Here is a 20483-nt window from a genome sequence, read left to right as displayed (position 1 = left end):
AGTCTTAGAATTCCATAGAGTTATACTGCTAAGTGGAACAAACCTCATCAGATATAATGTTCAAAGATGCATACAACTACAAGAAACACCTCACCTCATCTTCTTAAGGTGTCACAGAATAAGAATATGTAAATCATTTTGACAAAAATGTCAGATAGAACCTTATAATTCTAAGGGGACGAATTTACATTTATTAATTTAGCAGATGCTTTTATCCAAAGTGACTCATGTCAATTACATTACAAGGACCTTTTGTCCCCAGAGGGCACAACGGTGGAAGCCGGGAATTGAACCCATAACTTTTCATGCTACTGCATGCTAGCCCAGCTCCTTAGCCACTATGCTACCACCGTCCATACCATATGCTAACTGCTAATGCTAGTGCTTGTGATAGCAAAGAGGCAAAACCCCATGGGTATTAGGCACTAGCACCTGTCACTCACACATCTATTAACGTGTAGGGGAAGTGGTTTACTCTGAACACTGACTCACTTAATGTAGTAATGGCATACAATGTACCTGCAATGGAGGAAGTTGCTGACGGGCGTGTATTGGTTGAGGCTGCAGGAGTCCAGGGTGCGGCTGATCTCCACGTTCTCTCCAGCGAGCAGACGCACGGCAGCCCGGTTCTCCTCCTCAAACACCTGCCACTGCAGAGAGGCCACCAGCAAGAGGAGGTAGTCATCTGGAAGGAGATAGAGATGTAATGATATAAGAGAAAGAAAAATAAAGTGATGTGCACGTCATGAGCATTTTAACATCACAAATGATAAATTCAGGACATTTCTAAATGTGCCTGGAAAGAGAACCTGTGACCATGTGCTGTAAAACAATGGAGACTGGTGTTTCTGTCAGGGTGATATGGAAATGTACACCTACAGAGGATGAAGGCAGGATCAGGTTGCATGGCATAGTCAGGAAGGTAGAGCCACTTGATCAGGTTGGAGGTGAGAGCACCTGCAGATGTCCTCCAAGGGTAGTCTGCCCAGAGGTACGGAGTCGCAGTATCACAGAGAGCACCGGACACATGTCATTTCAGTCTTCAAGTTTAGTTTAACAAGTTATTTACAGTATCTTTAATTACACTGCTTTGCTAGGTGAGTTATGAACTGGAGTGGTTTCTTAAGCACTTTTGTAAAATGTGGAGAAAGGTAAAGCTGTTGTTGAGATGCTCTCTTACCAAAGCAGAACGCTGGTGGGAATCCCACACACAGAAGATACTGCAGTATCATGAGGCTGGCAGTGAAGCAGCAATATTTAGGCCACACCTCTCCTATAGATTTCCTTCTTCGGTGGGACAGGACCAGTATTAGAGCAAACGAGTGCAGCAGAGCAAAAAAGTCCATTCTTTGGCCGATCACATTCACAGCAACCACAAAACACACCTGAAAAAAATGCAGCAGAGACTACATAGGGTAAGATGTCATTTCTCGACTATATTGTCAAATAATTATCAGAATTGTAAAATTAAGTCCCAGTGAAGTTGCTTATTTGTGCTTTGTGACGTGATAACTTTCACCTCAAGGCCAAACTTGTAGAAGAAGTAGTTGATGAAGTACTTCAGACAGGGTAGAAGGCCGTGGTCTAGGTGCTGCCGAGTGATGCCCTGGAAGATGGTGCCTGCCGGTGGGACTTTTAGGTTGTTAGAGAGACGGTAGTGAAGCTGATGCCGGTGGATGGTCACATCAAACACAAGCAAACCCAGCACCAGCAAGTGGTTCTACACACACATACGCACACACACACACACACACACATACGCACATACACACACACAGAATAGAGCAGCCATTCAATGTTTTTTCAGATATATATATATATTTTGTGTGTGTAAATGCATGTGTCGTCGGTACCTGAAGGCAAGGCAGAATACGATCTCCACACTTGTGTAGAGCCCCACACCATATAGCGGGGTCCACAGGTTCCACATACAAAATGGATTTGGTCAGCAGCTCTTCCAAGTTAGGGACAGACCAGCTGCCATTAACCGATACCAGCCCCTATAACCAAGAAATAACTTAACCAACATGGCTTCCCTAAATTTCTACCTCTACCAAAGGGAAGACATAAACATGTTTGCAAAGGGATTGAGACCAGGATTAAAGATAACGACTGGTGAGGTGAGGTGAAGAGACTCACAGAGGTGCAGTTGGAGGAGTACTCCAGCGGTTTGATGACTTTGAGCTGATACATCATCTTGCACACCACCATCACGCACGCCCACACGGACGACACACTGGAGGCCAGCTGCCGGAGCTGGGGAAAGGGCAGGGCGAGTGTCCAGAACACCAGGAACACAAAGTTCATCAAGGACACCTGCACAGGGGAGAACGGGAGGGGATTTTGTATCCTTTTGCATCCTTGAGTATATGCCGTGCATTCAGAAGGTTTTCAAACCCTTTTAAGTTTTCCATGTTTGTTATGTTTCAGATTGATTAAAAAAGTAAATAGATTAAATACATTTTCTACACACAGACTGCTCCACAGTGACAAAGCAAAAATAGGGCTGGGAGACTAGTCAAGAAGGATGGAAAGATGGATGCCGAAAATATAAAGAAAGATGGATGAAAAATGTAAAGCAATCCTGAGTGAAGACCTGCTCAGGATCTTAGGCAGGGACAAAGGTTTACTTTTCAATGATGACAACGACCTGAAGCATACCACCAAGAAAACAACAGAACCGGCTTCACCGAAAACTCAGTGAAAGTCCAGGGTTTCCCAGGCAGAGTCTGGACCTGAAATCAATAGAGCATCTCCCAAGTGACTTGAAAATGACTGGCTGTATAGTGATGCTCCCTATCCAATTTGGTCGAGTTTGAACGATTCTGCCAAGAAGAAAAAAGAAGAAAAAGAAAGCTGTGCCAAGCTCGTAGGATCATTCCCGAGAAGATTTGAGGCTTTTATAGTCTGTCAGAGGTGCTTTAACCAAGTACTAAGTGAATATGCATGGGATATTTCAATCTTTAATTTTTAATAAATTCACAAAAAACTTCTTTGTTATTGTAGAGTGTGTAGATTGATGAGAGAAAATCCAAATAATCCAACTGTGTATGTGTGTGTGTGTGTGTGGGGGGTGCCTATCGTGTATTATACTATACTGTACTGATACAACTTATCTCTACACACGCTGCAAAGTGGCTGATACAGAGAGAGAGAGAGAGAGAGAGAGAGATAAAGTAATGGGCAACAACATGTGACATCCTTATAGGTAACAGTGTGTGAGTGACTAAGTAAATGTGTATGTGTGTGTATGTGTGTGTGTGTGTTTGTGTGAGAGTGAGTGAGTGAGTGAGTGAGTGTTTGAGTGAGTTAGTAAGAGAGTCTGACCTCCTGCAAGCTAACCCAGATGATAACACAGAGTGAGTGAGTGAGTGTGAGAGAGAGATAGATAGAGAGAGAGAGAGATAGATAGATAGAGAGAGAGAGAGAGAGAGAAAGAGAGAGAGAGAGAGAGAGAGAGAGTCTGACCTCCTGCACGCTAACCCAGATGATCCCAGTGGAGAGGAGTTTAAGGCTGTGCAGTTCCAGCAGCCGCCAGCAGAGGGCCTGTGTCTTACGCAGGAGATAAATCGCCTGCAGGGTGAGCACACTGGCATGATCCACAACCAACAGCCATGTGTTCACAGGCATCTCTAAACACACACACACACACACACACACACACACACACACACACACACACACACACACACACACACACACACACACACACACACACACACACACACACACACACAATCGTATCAAAACAAGTACACATATTTATAACATTCATACTTCCATACAAATACATGTGCACACAAAACACTCACCTTCTTCTTCATCTGTCTCCACTTCTATCTTCTCTGTAGAGGAGAGCATGTCCTTATCCAGGGTGGCATTACTCCCTCCACTTGTTTGTTCTTTTTTGAGTCTATGAAGCATTTTTTGTGTTACTCGTGATTTAGGCACAAACATACAGACAGCCCAGCTGCCGAGCCACTTCCGGCATGCTAACGACATGAAGGGTAAACAACATACCACACAAACTTTTAAATATGGGTCTTACCGCTGTTGGAGGTTTTCAAGATTTTCCTTGATCCTGAATTTTTGAAAAAAAATAAAATAATAAAATATTTAATGTGTAAAATGTATATTATCAAGCATTAGCATCCTATAACAGCCTATAAAATAAGGTAGCCTAACCACCATAGTGTACTGGTTTATTCATGCTTCAATAAGAAATTCAGCAGCCGGTATGCGATAATGGGAGTCATATAAAAACCATGCCACCCATACGTGTCAGAAATCACCGTCACTTTCTCTCTCAGTTCCTCCTCACTGAGGGAAAGGGAAAAAAAGAATGAGAGGATATGAGAAAACATGGAATCTACACAAGTATACAATCCTTTTAAATCAGTCAATATCAAGTCAAGATTTCCAGCTCAGTCAGTCATGGGACTGATAATTCAGTCATACATGGCTGACATTGATAAGTGAAGACTGTATGTGTGAGGTGTGTCTATGACGGTCATCACCTGGCGGATTTATCCTGGACAGAGATGTTCTCCAGGTCAGTGAGAGCGAGGAAATCAGAGTTGAAGTAGTGCAGCTGCAGGATGCAGGCGAGCAGGAAGACGGCGGGCAGCAGGATGCGTGCAAACAGCTCCACGGTGTCGTACTGCTCCAGACCCAGGTCACGCAGCCTGAGCCAAAAACACAGCTCAATCACAAACATATCCCAACTCAATATGTCATGCCATTTATTTTTCATCTCATTTGTTTTTACAGCAGCTTTCTTCAGCAATGTCTGTATGACAACATACCATACTCTCACCAGAATTAGATTTTTTGATTTTAAAATGTTTAATTTTGGATTTAGATTGTTCTGCCATTTACTCAGAAATGGCATTTACTGGCATTGTCTCAGAACAGCAAAATCTACTAAAAAAAAAAACACATGCATTTTAAGAATATGTTTTGTTAGAGTGTTGTCCAAAACCCTATGATTCTATGAAACAATGAGACTGAAATGGTCATCAGCATCAGAGCTGAACTCTCACCCCTCTTCTGACATTCCCATGACCTGTCTGAAGAGTCCAGACACGGTCTTAAACTGGTACATGTAGATCAGGATCAGCACGAACATGGAGTAGCCCACCACCACTGCCCAGAAGTATTTCAGTATGCGCCTCCACAAATCGTAGCGCACCTGCACCACCACCACCACAAAAACACACATGTCAAATTTATTTATAAAGCACATTTAAACACAGCTTTCACTGACCAAAGTGCTGTACAAAAAACCCCAACAAATTATATTAAAAAATAAAATAAGTCAACAAATAAATACAGTATGAGACCTACCATAAACACACACTTAAAAATATGTTATTTCTTTGAGTTTATTCATGATATTAGAGATGACATCAACTCAACATCAACAGTAGGCCTGCAGAGAGTGTGTGTGAGAGGAGAGAGAGATGTTCTAACCTGATAAAGTACCACGCAGAAAAGGAAGAGGCCAATATAGAGGATCTTGTACACGGCCACCTTTCCAGAGAAACTGACCACAAAGAACATTGAGCAGCAGAGGAAGATCCAGTATTTGACCAGCGTTCCTTTCACAAGTCCTCCTAGAATGGACACCAGTCCAGAGGATTCACCCTCATCAGCTGCACACACATCAAGACATAACTTCAATTTGTATTTATGGACACATTTCATCACAGAAAATTCTTTAGTTTTCTTTAGCTCCCTTTTGTCTTTAATTCTGCTTACTGTATATGCCACTATTTAGTACTGAGTATTGAGTGAGATAGACTTAGTATTTGAGACAATAAAACTGAAATCATACTAATGTGTATTTTAAATTGAACTCACGCTCACAGCATAAGGAACGGAAGTGAAAGTGTTTTTGTAGCACAGCAGGTAAAGCAACTGGTAAAGGAAAGTGCTAGCTCCACCAAGGTCATGAGTTCAACACACATACATTAGCTACTGCATCCACTGCATATCCATGCAGTGAAGTGCTTAAGATAAAAGCACTTGCTGTATGATGACATGGAAAATGACTGTCCTGATAGTTCCCTTTTACACCCCGCCCCCCACCCCACCCCCTTTTTTATCCGGCTGCATTACATCACATTTTACAATGGAAGAGTTATCTCACATGTTTCAGTTTTACCATCCACACTTTTATGCTTCAGCTTGCTGTCTTCCTCTTTTTCCCTTAGCTGTTGACGCAGCAGCAACCAGAAGCTGAAGGTATACATCACCTTTGGACACATGTTATGTTATGTGTTGAGTACATAAGGCAACCACACATTCTGGAAATGTAAACTTCAAATTGAAGACATGGGGACAGAGGTATCCTGAGAGCTATAAATGTGTGTTTTCCAATGAAAAATATAATAAAGCAAATTTAACAAAGACATCTTCCATATTTGATTCAGGTACACAGATTAGATACACTCTCACTCTCATATGATCACTGTACTATATAACTTTAATATTTTTTAAGAACAATTTTAACTATTTTATTTCTGTGAGTTGTGGTTACTGACTTACCTTTACACTCAGGTGAACACACGGAGCCTCGTAACCATAGAGATCAAAGTCAATAAGCACTGCTTTGGGCACCCTGGGGAAAAGCTCTTCTCTCTTCAACCTAAAGCCACTGATGAAGCTGGCCACAAGAAGCGTGGTGCCATAGACAGCCAGGAAAGGCGCACTGAGCATCGCGTAGTAGCGGCGGTCCCTCATCATCCAGATCACACAGGACCATACCAGCAGGGCAAACCCCAGCCAGGAGGTGTAGGTGATGCTCCATACCTAAACACAACCAGAGACATGATGCTTATCCCAACAGTGTGCTCATCCAGAACAATCTCTCTCTCTCTCTCTCTCTCACACACACACACACTCTCTCACATACAGTATACACACAAACGTACGCACACGCGCACACACACACACGTCTCACAGTGTTCAGTTTACCATCATGATGATGAGGGCGCTGACATAACTCTGTTTCATGATGAAGATCCCAAAGAGAGCAAGTCCACTGGGTGAAGCAGCTGGAGCTGTTGCCACGGAGACACTGAATAAGTCGTCATCATTCTCTTCATCAGTCCCCTCTGTTCCCTCCGTCTTGACCTCCTCTGACCCTTAACAGAACATCATGCCAAAACCTTTTTGTTTGTTTTCCCTGGTTTTATTTCCCTCCACCCATGTACAGCACCAGTAACAGTTATTACGTACAAATTGTTTCTAAATGTTGGTGTATCTCTAGGACTACGTGTGGCATGAATAACTTAATACTCTAATGACATGTCAGCAAAAATCTGAACACTTTACTAGGTTTTCTCTTAAACATTTTACAATGTAAGAAACACACACTTCTATACAGATTCAAATGTAAAAACTCTCTATATAGATAGATATATCTATATAGATACCACAGACCTACTCTGTATATTATCACCTAGATGGGTAATTTGTGAACAACATATGGGATGGGTACCATAGCTTGGGTATTCTTGCAGTCGATACACAGGAAGTACAAAGCACTCTGGGTACATGGTGTCTGAGAGCAGAGAGTCCTGTGAAGGGATGCTGTTCTTCTCCCAGCTGTTGAGCATCACCATATTAACTACCTGTACAGGTATGGTCAGGTGTTTATGTTTTTTTTTTTTTTAAAGTCATCACACTTATCTGTTCTTACATGTTTTAAAATCGTTAAGTAACAACAAGCTTATTTTACCTCTGGTTTGATGGGCGATGGTAACACAGCCTCTGAGAAACTAGGAGGAACCTCACACACAGACTGGTCAGCTTCTTCAGCGTCCTGCCAAAAAAACAACATACAGAATAAATACTCACATGCCTGCTCAGACAGCAGCATATACATGCTCATATTCTTATCACCAAAGTGAGAGATAGAAAACTAAACTAATCCAACATAATTGATAAAATATGTATTGAAATGTTTGTTTGTTGTCCTGAAACCAACGCATACCATATAATTGTTGGGATTAAAGCATAATCCTATTAACTAATCAGTACAAGTAATTTTGTGCTATTTACACCATTTGCCTCTGAGACTCTTGAACATTGAACATTCAGTTGCATCAACAAGATATCAATTTAGCAAGATAAGGTCCTAACCTGATATTTTGTTGCAGCTAAGTGGTCTGATCTATGAAATTTAATGTAAAAATGGTCAATAAATATGATACACGAGGGAAATTGAAAACATCCATTGCACAAAGGCATTAGGATTTAGGATTTGTCATAGCCTGTGACTGAAAACGTAATGCTGGTTCAAATGAGGTGGAAAAACAGTATCTACAAAGTATTTCTGACCACTTTTGTAGATCTGAGCCTGACACAGCAAATGAAAATTAGGTATAATACATGCCGTTACTGAAACAAAACAACACAAAGCAAAAGGCTAGCTAAGTCATAATACATGTCTGAATGTATACATACTGTACATTTTAGGTGTACATTTATAGATGATGAAGAAGAAGGAAGAAGAACTTGTATTAGCTTGTATTAGGTGTTAGCTATACTAACTGACCACTTGTTATTGAGGTTTGTTTACATACTGGAGGATTACCTCTGCATCAATGTGGACCCACTTGTGCAGCAGGGCCACGAGGGTGTAGTAGAGCATCAGGAGGACCAGAGGGTTGATGACTACTGGCCATGAGAAATCCGGCTGCAGCAGGAGGCTGTGTGGGTCTGATCCATTGGTCCGAATGAACGCCGTCATGCCAAACAGTCTGGGACCCCCAAAGGAACACAGAAAATATGCTGACACTTGGATGGTCTTCGCAGGTATATACCAGGATACATAAAAAATTCAACATGGCTAAGCAGCTTCAACATGGCTATAATTATGTTAATGTTTATATTATTTACAGTAATCTAAACCAATTAAAAAAGTGTGACGAGGTTCAAATGGCTTTGTTATGTACTGTGATAAAACATGTACCATATGCAGTTAAGAACTGTAATGACTCCATGCTGTACAGTAACTGGCAGGGTTCGACATTATCAGTTACCCAGTTGCCCTTGGCTACCAAATTGTTACAAATGGCAACCAGTTCGTCACCCTTCATTGCCCCTGTGACAACCACATTTGGTTGACTTTGGCAACCAAAACCTTATGCCTGTATGCCAAGCTGGCAACCACTTTTGAAAGTTAACATTGAGCCCTGGTACCTGGCATAGGTGTCCTGAGGAGCCACCCACTCTTGGGGCAAAGGCAACTGGTAAAGGTAGAGGCTCATGATGTGGCCAGCGCTGAATATGGTCATCATCACACAGAGGCTACTGAACACCAGAAGGGAGAGTGGGCGGCCGTACACCCACAGCCACACCAGGGTCAGAAACGTCCCAAAATATACCGTGGATGTCAGAGAGGGCAGTGCAATACCTGCGACATCAAAAATGAAAAGGGTCATCATCATAGGAGTGCACTGTTAGCATGCAATGAACTACGAGTGCAAGACAGCTTGAACTGTGAGTGTGAGCATGTATTTGTGATAGTGTTCTATCTAGACAGTTAGCAGACAGCTTAACAAACAACTTTAACTAGTACGGTACATACTAAACATGCAGCATATCCACTAGTAATTTGTGCCTTATCAAAACAGTGCATTTGTTGACAAGAGACAAATTACATCTTGGCATTTTATGTACCTTGTATCCATGTCCAACTTATGTTTGTTTCTTTCCTATATGCTTGTTCTCTCATTGTCCCTGCCTGAATGTACTGTGCATACTGTCAGTGAATCCAATCATGGATGTGATTGCATGCTTTATTCCTAATTGGATAGACACTTTTATAAATGAAATGTATTATTATCATTATTATTATTATTATTATTATTATTATTATTAAAGATAAAAAAAGAAAAACAAAATTCTTAATCACAGATTCAAGATCAGTGAGATTGTCCTTTTGGTTCTTGATTTTGGCCATTTTGGCCAAGGAAATGACACAAAACATGCAAGGAGGGATAACCAAGGTTATTAATACAATTGAGCCATTTAGAGAGAGCTGGAAAGTACCCCAAGGTGTAGAGATATGCAATATATATATATATATATATATATATATATATATATATATAGACACACACATATACACACACACACACACACATATATATATATATATGCCTAAATAGGAGACCCCTAGCAGTGAACATTCCAAATACAGCTTAGTGTTTTCCTACTGAGTCCAATGCTTCGGGAGACCCCACAGTACCTGCCATTGCCAGTTGGATTGTCACCACCACCTTTCCTGCCGTGTTCATGACCGTGGACAGCAGCAACCTCAGCCCGGCGGCAAAGACCATTAGTTTCTGCACGAACGCAGGGGGGGCGGACGCTACCTGGTCTCTGCTCTCGTCCGAGCTGTCCCACGTGGAGCCCACCTCACTCTCATCCTCCTCCGTCTCAGATTCAGTGGACTCCACGTCCGTCTGGGCCAAACAGCAACAAAGCAAGGTCAGTCTCTCGGTTAGCCTTGCAATTTGTCATTTTTTCATGCTTAATCATGAACATTTGTAGTTTGAAAATGAACATGACTATTTCAACATGGCTTGGTACTTCACTTCATGGACATACATGACAATTTAAACTCATTTGTTTCCAGGAGCTTTGCCTTTCATTATTGCAATGGCTTGGCATTCGCATGCATATATGTGGTATGAGGTCGTCTTAGATACCACCTCAGGGTCAGAGGGCATGATGCAGTTTTCATGGACACTCAGAACCACTGGCTGCAGCAGAACCCGTCTACACATGCGCCAGATGAATAGTCCAGACACCAAGAGGCCAAAGTCTGGCGCTAACAGCCGCACAATATTTCCAGGATCAACATCACTGAACCTGTTCCAGTAAATAACATAGCCATTTACTGTATCAGAAAACATTACCTAAAGCACAGAGTCGTTAATGGTTTAATGGATATATAGAGGCATGAGGTTATAACCACAAACTAATAAATAATAATTTCAACACTGTTTATACCTCACAATGCCAAGATGATAGAGGACGGTCTCCCAAATACCGCTTACTGTGGAAGAGATAAAATGGAGGGAAATACATCATTAACTATGGCTCAGTAGTTCTGTCTCATCAGCAAATTAGTTCAAACAGTATTTCCCCCCTCATCAAATATTCATCCCACAGAAGGAGTTGGAGCACTGCACTAAACAGCAAACAAAAACGATTAACTTCCTTTGGGGTGTGGTGGTCCACAGGAAGGAGTTTTGTTCATTCCTTATAAGTACGTTGCTTTCAGTTCATAAGAACGAAGCTTGGTTATTTGTATGGATGAAACAAAGTGACAGGCATGGATGCATGTGGCTTTACAGGTTCAGACTTTAGTGGTCAGTTTTTGGCGTATGGATCCCGAGCAAACGTCCGTCCTTACTGTCTTTCGGTATATAGGAGAAGGGGATCTGCATTCCACACTGGAGACACAGGAATGTCACACTGGTGTAGCAGAGCAGCATCAGGAACCTGCCCGTCTTTCCTTCAGACACACAGACAGACAGAAGAGAAACAAATGAAAAAGTTTGGTTCCAAAACACTATATCTTCCATTTCAATGAAATTTCATATCATTTTTTTTTTTACATTTTGTTTTCCAGGTAATTTTAGTGCAACTGTAATTGGGTTATTGCTATTTAATTTATCTTTACTTAATCAAAATGGCAAAACTGCAATTGTAATGATATTACCTGTTTACAATTAAATAACTTTATCAAATCGATTTATTAAAGTATTTATTAATGTTTTTAAAAATGGAGATTTGGAAGCAAACTCTTAAATATTACAACAGAAACAGTTGGGTATGCATTCTCCTCCAGTGCCTGCTCTCGGCCATAAACTGACCACCAGTGCCGCCGCTGTTAATTGAGCTGTTAAGTTTAATGGATGTTTTTTTTGCAGTGCAGTAATAACTGTAAAGTGATGATGTAGGGTAGGATGGCATTAATGGCAAAGACGTATCACTATGGGACAGAACTGATACTTTGGAGTGTGTCTGAGCTCTAACACTGCTGACTGGATTCACCACTCAAAGGGCAGAATATTTATAAAATAATGGGAACTTTTGATTTTATCTTTATTTCAGTCTTATCCCACAAAACGCAGAGGAATCTACTGAGAAAAGAAATCCAATGCTGCAAGAGTTCAGCTGCATGGTGTTATATTTTCAAGCTTTTGGTTGGGGAAAAACAGTCAACATAAAATTGAATTTAGACGTACAGGTCGATTCATTTACACTTGACTAATGTCTGTTTCTCCCTCTCTTTCCCAGGTGATGAGGGAAAATGTGTTAGTGTAAAAAATTAACTCAATGAAGTGGCATGAAGCACACAGGACAAGGCAGCGGAAGTAGCCGTGTTTGCTTTCTGTTTGTTTAGCAGAAAAAACAATTGGAGTCATGCAGCATTAGCTGAGGCAGCAAATGTGTTTCCGATAACCCTGGATTTTTACTAAAAGCTTTATGTCATCTCTCTGCCCATCCCTTGCGAACAGCAAACGGCTAAGGGCATCCCGATTAAACCTCTTTAATCAGCTCTTCACCCCTCTCACACCAGAGATGAGCTCAGCAGGGGCACATGGGAGAGGGAGAGAAATGGGGGAGCTGGAGATGGGTGGTAGAGTAGGAGGGAGAGAGAGAGAGAGAGAGAGAGAGAAAGAGAGAGAGAGAGAGAGAGGGAAGGCAGAGATATAAACATGTGGATCCATATAACTTTCTGGGAAGCAACAATCAGTCCGGAGTACAGACAACGCTGACACCACCACTCTTAATTCCTCACTATAATTACTCTGTTGTGCATAATAGATGAGACCATACAGGCCCATCACTTTACACAGCTTTCAATGGGAGAGGCAGTAGTGACTTCTTTCATTTAATGGCATGTATTGATTGGGACGCAGTTCAGGGCAGAGTTGAGATAACTAAACATTAAATATACTCTTATTCATTTAGATAGAAATAGAGACATGGGGCCTAATAAAAAAACAGTTTGTCAATCGCCTGCATTTTTAATTACTTTTGTGTCTGTAAACAGTTGTTTGTCTGTATTCTTCAGGATTTCTCTTCAGACAAAACTGAACACGTTTTTTACTTGCATCAACAAAAGTTGAAGCTGAATTTTGTGCATATTTCTGGAATCCTTCTGAAGATTTTTTTTCCCTCTTAACAGCTTTGGTTTACAGAAGCATAGGGATTAATGAGATGACGTGAATAAACAAACTTCAGTATTCATAAGCTCACAAACAAACATAACGCAACAAACCTGTACAAAACTGGAGCTATAACCTTAACTTCTGGACAAGATATCTGGCATGGGTGAATACACATGTACGAGCATTTGTAAATTCTCTGAATTCAGTCAATGCCAGTTCTGAGAAATTATGTAGCCCATGAACGATAAACGGAAGTAGGCTCACGGGTGGTTCCCTCAACATAACTACACAACAGTATGTATAATGTCACTTTACTGCATGAGATATAGAATGTCTACATTGATATAGAAGGTCTTATGCACCACATGGAATGGCTAAATAAACAACAACTTTAGAATTGGTAATGAAGTTGCATAAGGTAATAAAGGTGAGAGGGGCCATACCAAGAGGACAGGCTAATTAGCCTCAGTCAGCCTCCACCTGCTGGCGAAAAGCTAAATTATGCTGCTACAAAGCTATCTCAAATGTCTCTGGGGAATTCAAAGGTAAGTGATAGATAAATTCAAAAGGAGATGACATATAAAATGATAATACGCCAGTCATCATTGTGGCAAGTAAAAAGGGAAAATAAGCCTGAAGTATTTTTTGTAGCTCAAACAAATGTTTTCAAAATTGTGCAGTATAGTTGCTTGCCACATTGTAATTGACTCATATTTGTGCGTTCATTCAATTAAGGTGATTGAGTTTTAGTTAAAGAAACAGTTCATGAAGCATCCTACAAATGCAGGCTCATTTAACACAGAAAAAGGGTAGCCTGTCATACACTATTCCTGTTATTTTAGTTGGCTTTACATTCTGCTATGTTGCACATAGTTGTTCAGGTACAATGTTTTATCATTTGTGAAGAAGTCAAATTTGCCCTATTTGTTGTGGGTATTGTCAAGATTATCTCAGGGAGAGTGTAATCCAAACTGTTGTTTGAGACAATGTTAACATTTGGAAAGCCTTGTTGCATTCAAGAATGCATCCAGTGGGGCATCACAATAACATTAAGCATGTTGTGTTAATTCCACAACAGGAGATATGTGATGTTACCTAAATTAGTTTTGAGGAAAAATAACCCACATATCGACATCGGTATCGGCTGATATCGGAATCGAAATTTGAGAGTTGGACAATATCGGCATATCGGATATCGGCAAAAAAGCCAATATCGGACATCTCTGAAAATAAACAATATATTTTCCACACTTATTCCTGTACAAATCAGGTATATAGAGAACAAGGAGTAACATAACAAAGAGATTACCAAACAAAATTATAATAATACTATTTATTCACACACACACCTGCCTCAAAAGAATCCTGGTTATCAATATCAAAAGCAACCGGTTAAGAACACAATTCTTCTCAGATGACCCCAAGAAAAAACTCAAAATCTGAGAAATGTAGCTGCAAGACGATGTCAACTCACCCCTCATGCTGCATTGACTGGGATTGGGCAGCAGTGGTAGTGTCAGGAGGAAAAGCAGATAGACCACAGAGAGGCCATTGTACCTAAAGGATATAGCTACAGAGGGATACACTCTCTGAGGGATACACTCTCTGTACAGAGGGATACAGAGGGATACACTCTCTGAGAAACTAATTCTGAGAAATACACTAAACATGTATTCTGTGAGGTCTATAATATGCACACTAAAATACAAAACTAAGAAGGAGGCTGGTTCAATGTCAGTAGATCTTTTTCAACTTGAAAAAATCTCAGAAATGATGAAAAAGGGGCAGAATAAAACTGCAGAGATTACATGGAACAAACGGTTAGTATAAACAAAATCCTGTTATAACACATAAGCCCCTATTATAGATTAACATATCATCAGCATCCAGTTTGAGTTTGCACTGTTACAATGTAGCTGTATTCAGTGTCAATCACACGTAAAAAACATAATTTTTAAAATAAATTGTTATGCTGATGTTTTAAGTTGCTGGATAAAAGCGTATACTAAATAACATAACCATATTAAACAACAAATCCATCAATATATAAAAAAACTCTTCAATTAATTAATGAATTTACCCAGACCAAAATACATCGAATTATTGTTATACAATGTGATAAGAAATAATCTTCTATACATGCCGTTGTTGTACTGATGATAATCAGACGAGACCGCTGCCCTGAGCGCAGCATCACTAAATATTTTTAATTGTTTTTGGCAGAGAACACCATTCTAAGATGAGCTTACCCGCAATCAGCAGAACTGGCAAGAGGATATTATAAAGCACTCCAACAACAATGTCCACCGCCATCCTCGCTTACAGCTCAGTTTATCAGGAACACATGCACAAACTCATCTGGATGTCCAGCTCAGGGAGGCAGGTGACTCCCACACTCACTCAAGCCCTGCCCAAACCAAGAGGTGGGGGGTGGGCAGAGAGCAGGAGAATAACACACCAACACTCTCCTGCTCCATATGCCTTCCATCAAGTATTGCATGGCTTAAGGTATGAAACAGCTCTCAGGCAATTTATGTGTATACTGGTTTTAAAAAGTATCAAATCATCATTGGAGCTAACTAAAATTTTAGTTGTGGCCTAATAATCATGCAGTTAGATCTGTTGGGGTCATTTAAAAGTCTTGTTTTGTTTTGAATACCACTGCAGAAATTAGGGGGGGAAAGGGGGGGGCGGGTACAGGTGGAGAGGAACATGATCCATCTTGAATTTTGGTTCCTCGCATTTCATTTTTCCAGTTGGAGGAAGCATATCTAATATTCATGGGGGATTGTCCATTAGCCAAGCATTACAGCAAGAGTGCCAACCCTGCATCCCTTATCTGTCGTATCTCAGGGGGGACACTGCTGAGGTGATGATAGGGGGAAAGAGGAAGAAAAGAACAGGACTGAAGTGATGGGTGAATGAAAGGAGAGAGAGAAGAGAGTAAGTCAGACAGACAAGAGGCAAGGGATGACTTTGGGCAGAAGAATGGAGTACAAATATCAGTTAAGAAGAGGGCGCCCCTTTTCCGCAGAATGTGAGCATGCTGACGTTTTGTGCAATCGTGATTAGACCCTATTCGTTCCCAGGGTTCTGTGTGATCTATTTGGCCCACCCCACCTCTTCAGAGCTGCTAGTCTCAATGTCTAATTCCTGGACACTGATGAGCTGATGATGGGGGGGGGGGGGGGCAGGACTGAAGTGATGGGTGAATGAAAGTAGAGAGAAGAGAGTGAGTCAGACAGACAAGAGGCAAGGGATGACTTTAGGCAGAAGAATGGAGTACAAATATCAGTTAAGATCGACAGAAGGGAGAAAACACATGTGGGTGAGTGATGTATGAGGGCGAGACTGAGTGTATGAGTGAGAGTAACAAATTGTCAGTGAACTACCTGAGCTCGTGAGCTGATCAGTCTTTCAGGGGGATCTATAGTGCTAGCTCTCTTTAGTGGCAACATTATGTGAAACAGTGTTTTTAAAGCGCTGTCCGCCCTGAAGGAAGCTACATTTTCAAGGACAATGCCTTTTTTATGACCTGATTGAGAAGAAATTAAGATATTATATGAATTTGTATGTGTGGTTGGAGTTTGTGTGTCAATTTGTGTTCAAGGCACTGTACTATTAACACTTCATCTGATTTAACAAGATAATTGATTAAGTAAATTCATACATTCATTCAATCATTCATTCATTAATTAAGTAAACTTGAATTAACTTGTTAATTCAATCATCAATTGTCATTGGTTGACTAAATGCACAGTGGAATTCTTTTTTGAAAGGTGGAATTACCCTATAGAAATAATATAATAATATAGGTTTTACCTAGAGGTAAGTGTGATGTGCCAAAGACAAAGAGGAGATAAACATACAAACCTAAGAAACCAGCAGAGTTACCAGAAAAAAACGTCTGCATTTGGTGAGAGGCACATCAAAGAAGATGGAGGTCCTCAGTCTCCTGGAAATCCACGAAATAATAGCTCAGTGAAGGTCCAAGAAGATCTAAATTGATTATGGTGATGAGTGCTGAGTCTGCAGCTAATATTTCATTGACAGTGCATATTGGAGAGAAGGAGTACGAGAGAGAGTGAGTAACATGGGCTGCTCAGGAAGGAACAAAAACCACACAGAGTGTACACAGAGTACCCTATACACTACACAAAGGAAGGTATAGTAAGACAGCTGCACAGCAGAGAAAATGTATACATATAATAAAATAAGAGGAATCGGATCAAAAGGATTTGATTAAAAGAAAAAGCCTGGTGTGTTAAAATAATAATATTATTATTAACATGTTGACAACGCAGTAATCTGTACATGCAACATTGTTTGATGAAAATTTTTATTTCCCCCTAACCCCAGGAGAGAAAATCTAGATATAGAGACAAGCACATGTGGGACAGATATGGCATGTTTGACTTTGTGCACATTATGTCTCTAGATAATCAGTCTAATTGAAACCAAAGCCCCAGATAAAACAGCAACAGACATCAACAAACTCCCTCTACAGAGCCCTCAGGAGACCAAGTGAAACAGTGAGAAGGAAACAGAGTATTCTGTTTAAGGAACCCATCATCAATAAATAGCTGGCTGTTATAAAACTTTGGCCTATCAGTCCCCAGCAGTTATACCAAAATGCATAATGTTGCATGACTTAGTATAAGATGGTAGAAAGATTCTAGGCTCCATTCTAATATGGTTTTGTGTGCCAGTGCCACCATGGTGAATAAAATCTGTCGAAGGAAATGGACATAGGCCTATATTTGTTACTAAAAAAGCACAGAAACACAGAATTTAAAATGAAGGATGTTAAGTTAAGGTAATGAAATAGGTACATTTTGAGTCAATCATTCAGCATTCAGTTGTGTTAATGTGTAGTACTGACATTCTTTATTTAAAAAAAAATAAGTATAGCCTACACGTCGTAAATTATCAGTAGAAAACTAAAACGTTAATTTCATATAACTCTGTAGCTCTGTATGCTGGCGCCCTCTAGTGTACGCCAACGCGAAACATTTCCAAAAGACAGGAAGTAACCTACCTCAACTTGGCATTAGAATCAGAGACTTTCTAATGAGGAGACACAGCACTTAAAAAACCCTCCATAGAAATGCATGGGGCTAGTTTGTAACGCCGTTACTACACATATCACACCCCTTCCTCGGCAAAACGTCGACATGTGAATACATTGAGCCAATCATATTGTGTGTTGTGAAGACATCGTGCCAATCATGTGTTGTGATCTCGCAGCTGGAGCAAGACTGGTGTCGTGAAGCCTTGCGCACGCGCATTTCTGCCGAAATGGATGTCCAACGAGTGCCCAAAAGGCGTTGCCATATGGCCGCCGAGTGGAGGGACTTGCCTAAAAGGACTTTGTTAGAATTAGGCATTACACATTGCCATTTTGCGAAGACTGTGTTGGTTGGGCATATCAGTCGTGTATTATTATCCAAAATTTGCTTTCTAAACTCACAAACACACACACAGAGACATGACAGCTTCTGGTGTCAATCCTAATTTCAGATAACACAAATATGTAAAATAATTGGTCTTTCAATGCAAACAATTGCAAACATTTTGGCCTTGACCCTTGTGCACACAGATGCCTTAGCACTGGGTAGGCTACGAGGGAGGAAAAGCTCTTCTGAGTGGTAAGCAGAAAATAGCAGATAGCAGGCCTATTGCAAATAAACAAGTTAGAGTCGACGTTTGGGGTAGGCTACCCATGGGCCGTAAAAAATGGTTTGGCAACTGCGGGCTTCATTGACTTTTTGAATCGGCTTTATTTTAATCTATTTCTGTTTTATCTATTTCAGAAGTAGCTATACAGCTGTTGATATCAGCACAAGATCAGGTCTAAGATCCGCCTCTCATCTATTCAAGACAGAAATAGGCTAAATATGACTCACGCGACTATTGCATTAGATTGATTCTAAATTTTACAATTGTCTGATAATTTACATTAACAATGTGTAGTATTGGTCTGGCACTTTTCTCTAAATCCCCCAAGCACATCCCCCTGCAAAACATTCTGTTTTCTCCCGTCTCTTTGAAGAGGGTGCCCCTTTTCCGCAGAATGTGAGCATGCTGACGTTTTGTGCAATCGTGATTAGACCCTATTCGTTCCCAGGGTTCTGTGTGATCTATTTGGCCCACCCCACCTCTTCAGAGCTGCTAGTCTCAATGTCTAATTCCTGGACACTGATGAGCTGATGATGGGGGGGGGGGGGGGGCAGGACTGAAGTGATGGGTGAATGAAAGTAGAGAGAGAAGAGAGTGAGTCAGACAGACAAGAGGCAAGGGATGACTTTAGGCAGAAGAATGGAGTACAAATATCAGTTAAGATCGACAGAAGGGAGAAAACACATGTGGGTGAGTGATGTATGAGGGCGAGACTGAGTGTATGAGTGAGAGTAACAAATTGTCAGTGAACTACCTGAGCTCGTGAGCTGATCAGTCTTTCAGGGGGATCTATAGTGCTAGCTCTCTTTAGTGGCAACATTATGTGAAACAGTGTTTTTAAAGCGCTGTCCGCCCTGAAGGAAGCTACATTTTCAAGGACAATGCCTTTTTTATGACCTGATTGAGAAGAAATTAAGATATTATATGAATTTGTATGTATGGTTGGAGTTTGTGTGTCAATTTGTGTTCAAGGCACTGTACTATTAACACTTCGTCTGATTTAACAAGATGTATAAGTAATAGTATACTCTTTTGATCCCGTGAGGGAAATTTGGTCTCTGCATTTATCCCAATCAGTGAATTAGTGAAACACACTCAGCACACAGTGAACACACAGTAAGGTGAAGCACACAATAATCCCCGCGCAGTGAGCTGCCTGCAACAACAGCGGCGCTCGGGGAGCAGTGAGGGGTTAGGTGCCTTGCTGAAGGGCACTTCAGCCGTGCCTAATGGTCGGGGTTCGAACCGTCAACCCCTTCGGTTACAAGTCCGAAGCGCTAACCAGTAGGCCACGGCTGCCCCCCCTTAATTGATTAAGTAAATTCATACATTCATTCAATCATTAATTAATTAAGTAAACTTGTAGTCATTGGTTGACTAAACGCATAGTGGAATTCTTTTTTGAAAGGTGGAATCACCCTATAGAAATTATATAATAATATAGGTTTTACCTAGAGGTAAGTGTGATGTGCCAAAGACAAATATAAAAGAGGAGATAAACATACAAACCTGAGTGGAAGAAACCAGCAGAGTTACCAGAAAAAAACGTCTGCATTTGGTGAGAAGCACATCAAAGAAGATGGAGGTCCTCAGTCTCCTGGA

General features: G+C 40.9%; 1 protein-coding gene across 1 annotated transcript in view; it reads right to left on the bottom strand.

Moving 5' to 3' along the window:
* Nucleotides 1–15515, bottom strand: part of LOC143102931 (piezo-type mechanosensitive ion channel component 2) — a 30394-nt gene extending 14879 nt beyond the window's left edge. Inside the window, exons 1-26 of the mRNA XM_076266724.1 lie at nt 15452–15515; nt 14677–14772; nt 11435–11536; nt 11029–11074; nt 10728–10887; nt 10262–10478; nt 9211–9424; nt 8603–8768; nt 7745–7828; nt 7505–7637; nt 6979–7148; nt 6550–6813; nt 6167–6257; nt 5473–5654; nt 5043–5191; nt 4518–4685; nt 4279–4320; nt 4049–4081; nt 3813–3913; nt 3469–3632; nt 2140–2316; nt 1854–2000; nt 1520–1720; nt 1181–1385; nt 880–981; nt 520–685 (exon numbers count right to left, since the gene is read on the bottom strand). Coding sequence (XP_076122839.1) covers nt 520–685; nt 880–981; nt 1181–1385; nt 1520–1720; nt 1854–2000; nt 2140–2316; nt 3469–3632; nt 3813–3913; nt 4049–4081; nt 4279–4320; nt 4518–4685; nt 5043–5191; nt 5473–5654; nt 6167–6257; nt 6550–6813; nt 6979–7148; nt 7505–7637; nt 7745–7828; nt 8603–8768; nt 9211–9424; nt 10262–10478; nt 10728–10887; nt 11029–11074; nt 11435–11536; nt 14677–14772; nt 15452–15515 — 3644 coding nt within the window. The remainder of the gene's footprint in view (nt 1–519; nt 686–879; nt 982–1180; nt 1386–1519; nt 1721–1853; nt 2001–2139; nt 2317–3468; nt 3633–3812; nt 3914–4048; nt 4082–4278; nt 4321–4517; nt 4686–5042; nt 5192–5472; nt 5655–6166; nt 6258–6549; nt 6814–6978; nt 7149–7504; nt 7638–7744; nt 7829–8602; nt 8769–9210; nt 9425–10261; nt 10479–10727; nt 10888–11028; nt 11075–11434; nt 11537–14676; nt 14773–15451) is intronic.
* Between the last annotated feature and the right edge of the window lie 4968 nt (nt 15516–20483).

Source organism: Alosa pseudoharengus, unplaced genomic scaffold, assembly GCF_046254945.1.
Source record: "Alosa pseudoharengus isolate Yale_2024_CS ecotype anadromous, Long Island Sound unplaced genomic scaffold, YU_APseudo_1.1 YU_APseudo_1.1_scf_4, whole genome shotgun sequence".
NCBI classification, from domain to species: Eukaryota; Metazoa; Chordata; class Actinopteri; order Clupeiformes; family Clupeidae; genus Alosa; species Alosa pseudoharengus.
This window is presented reverse-complemented; position numbering and strand designations above follow the sequence as displayed.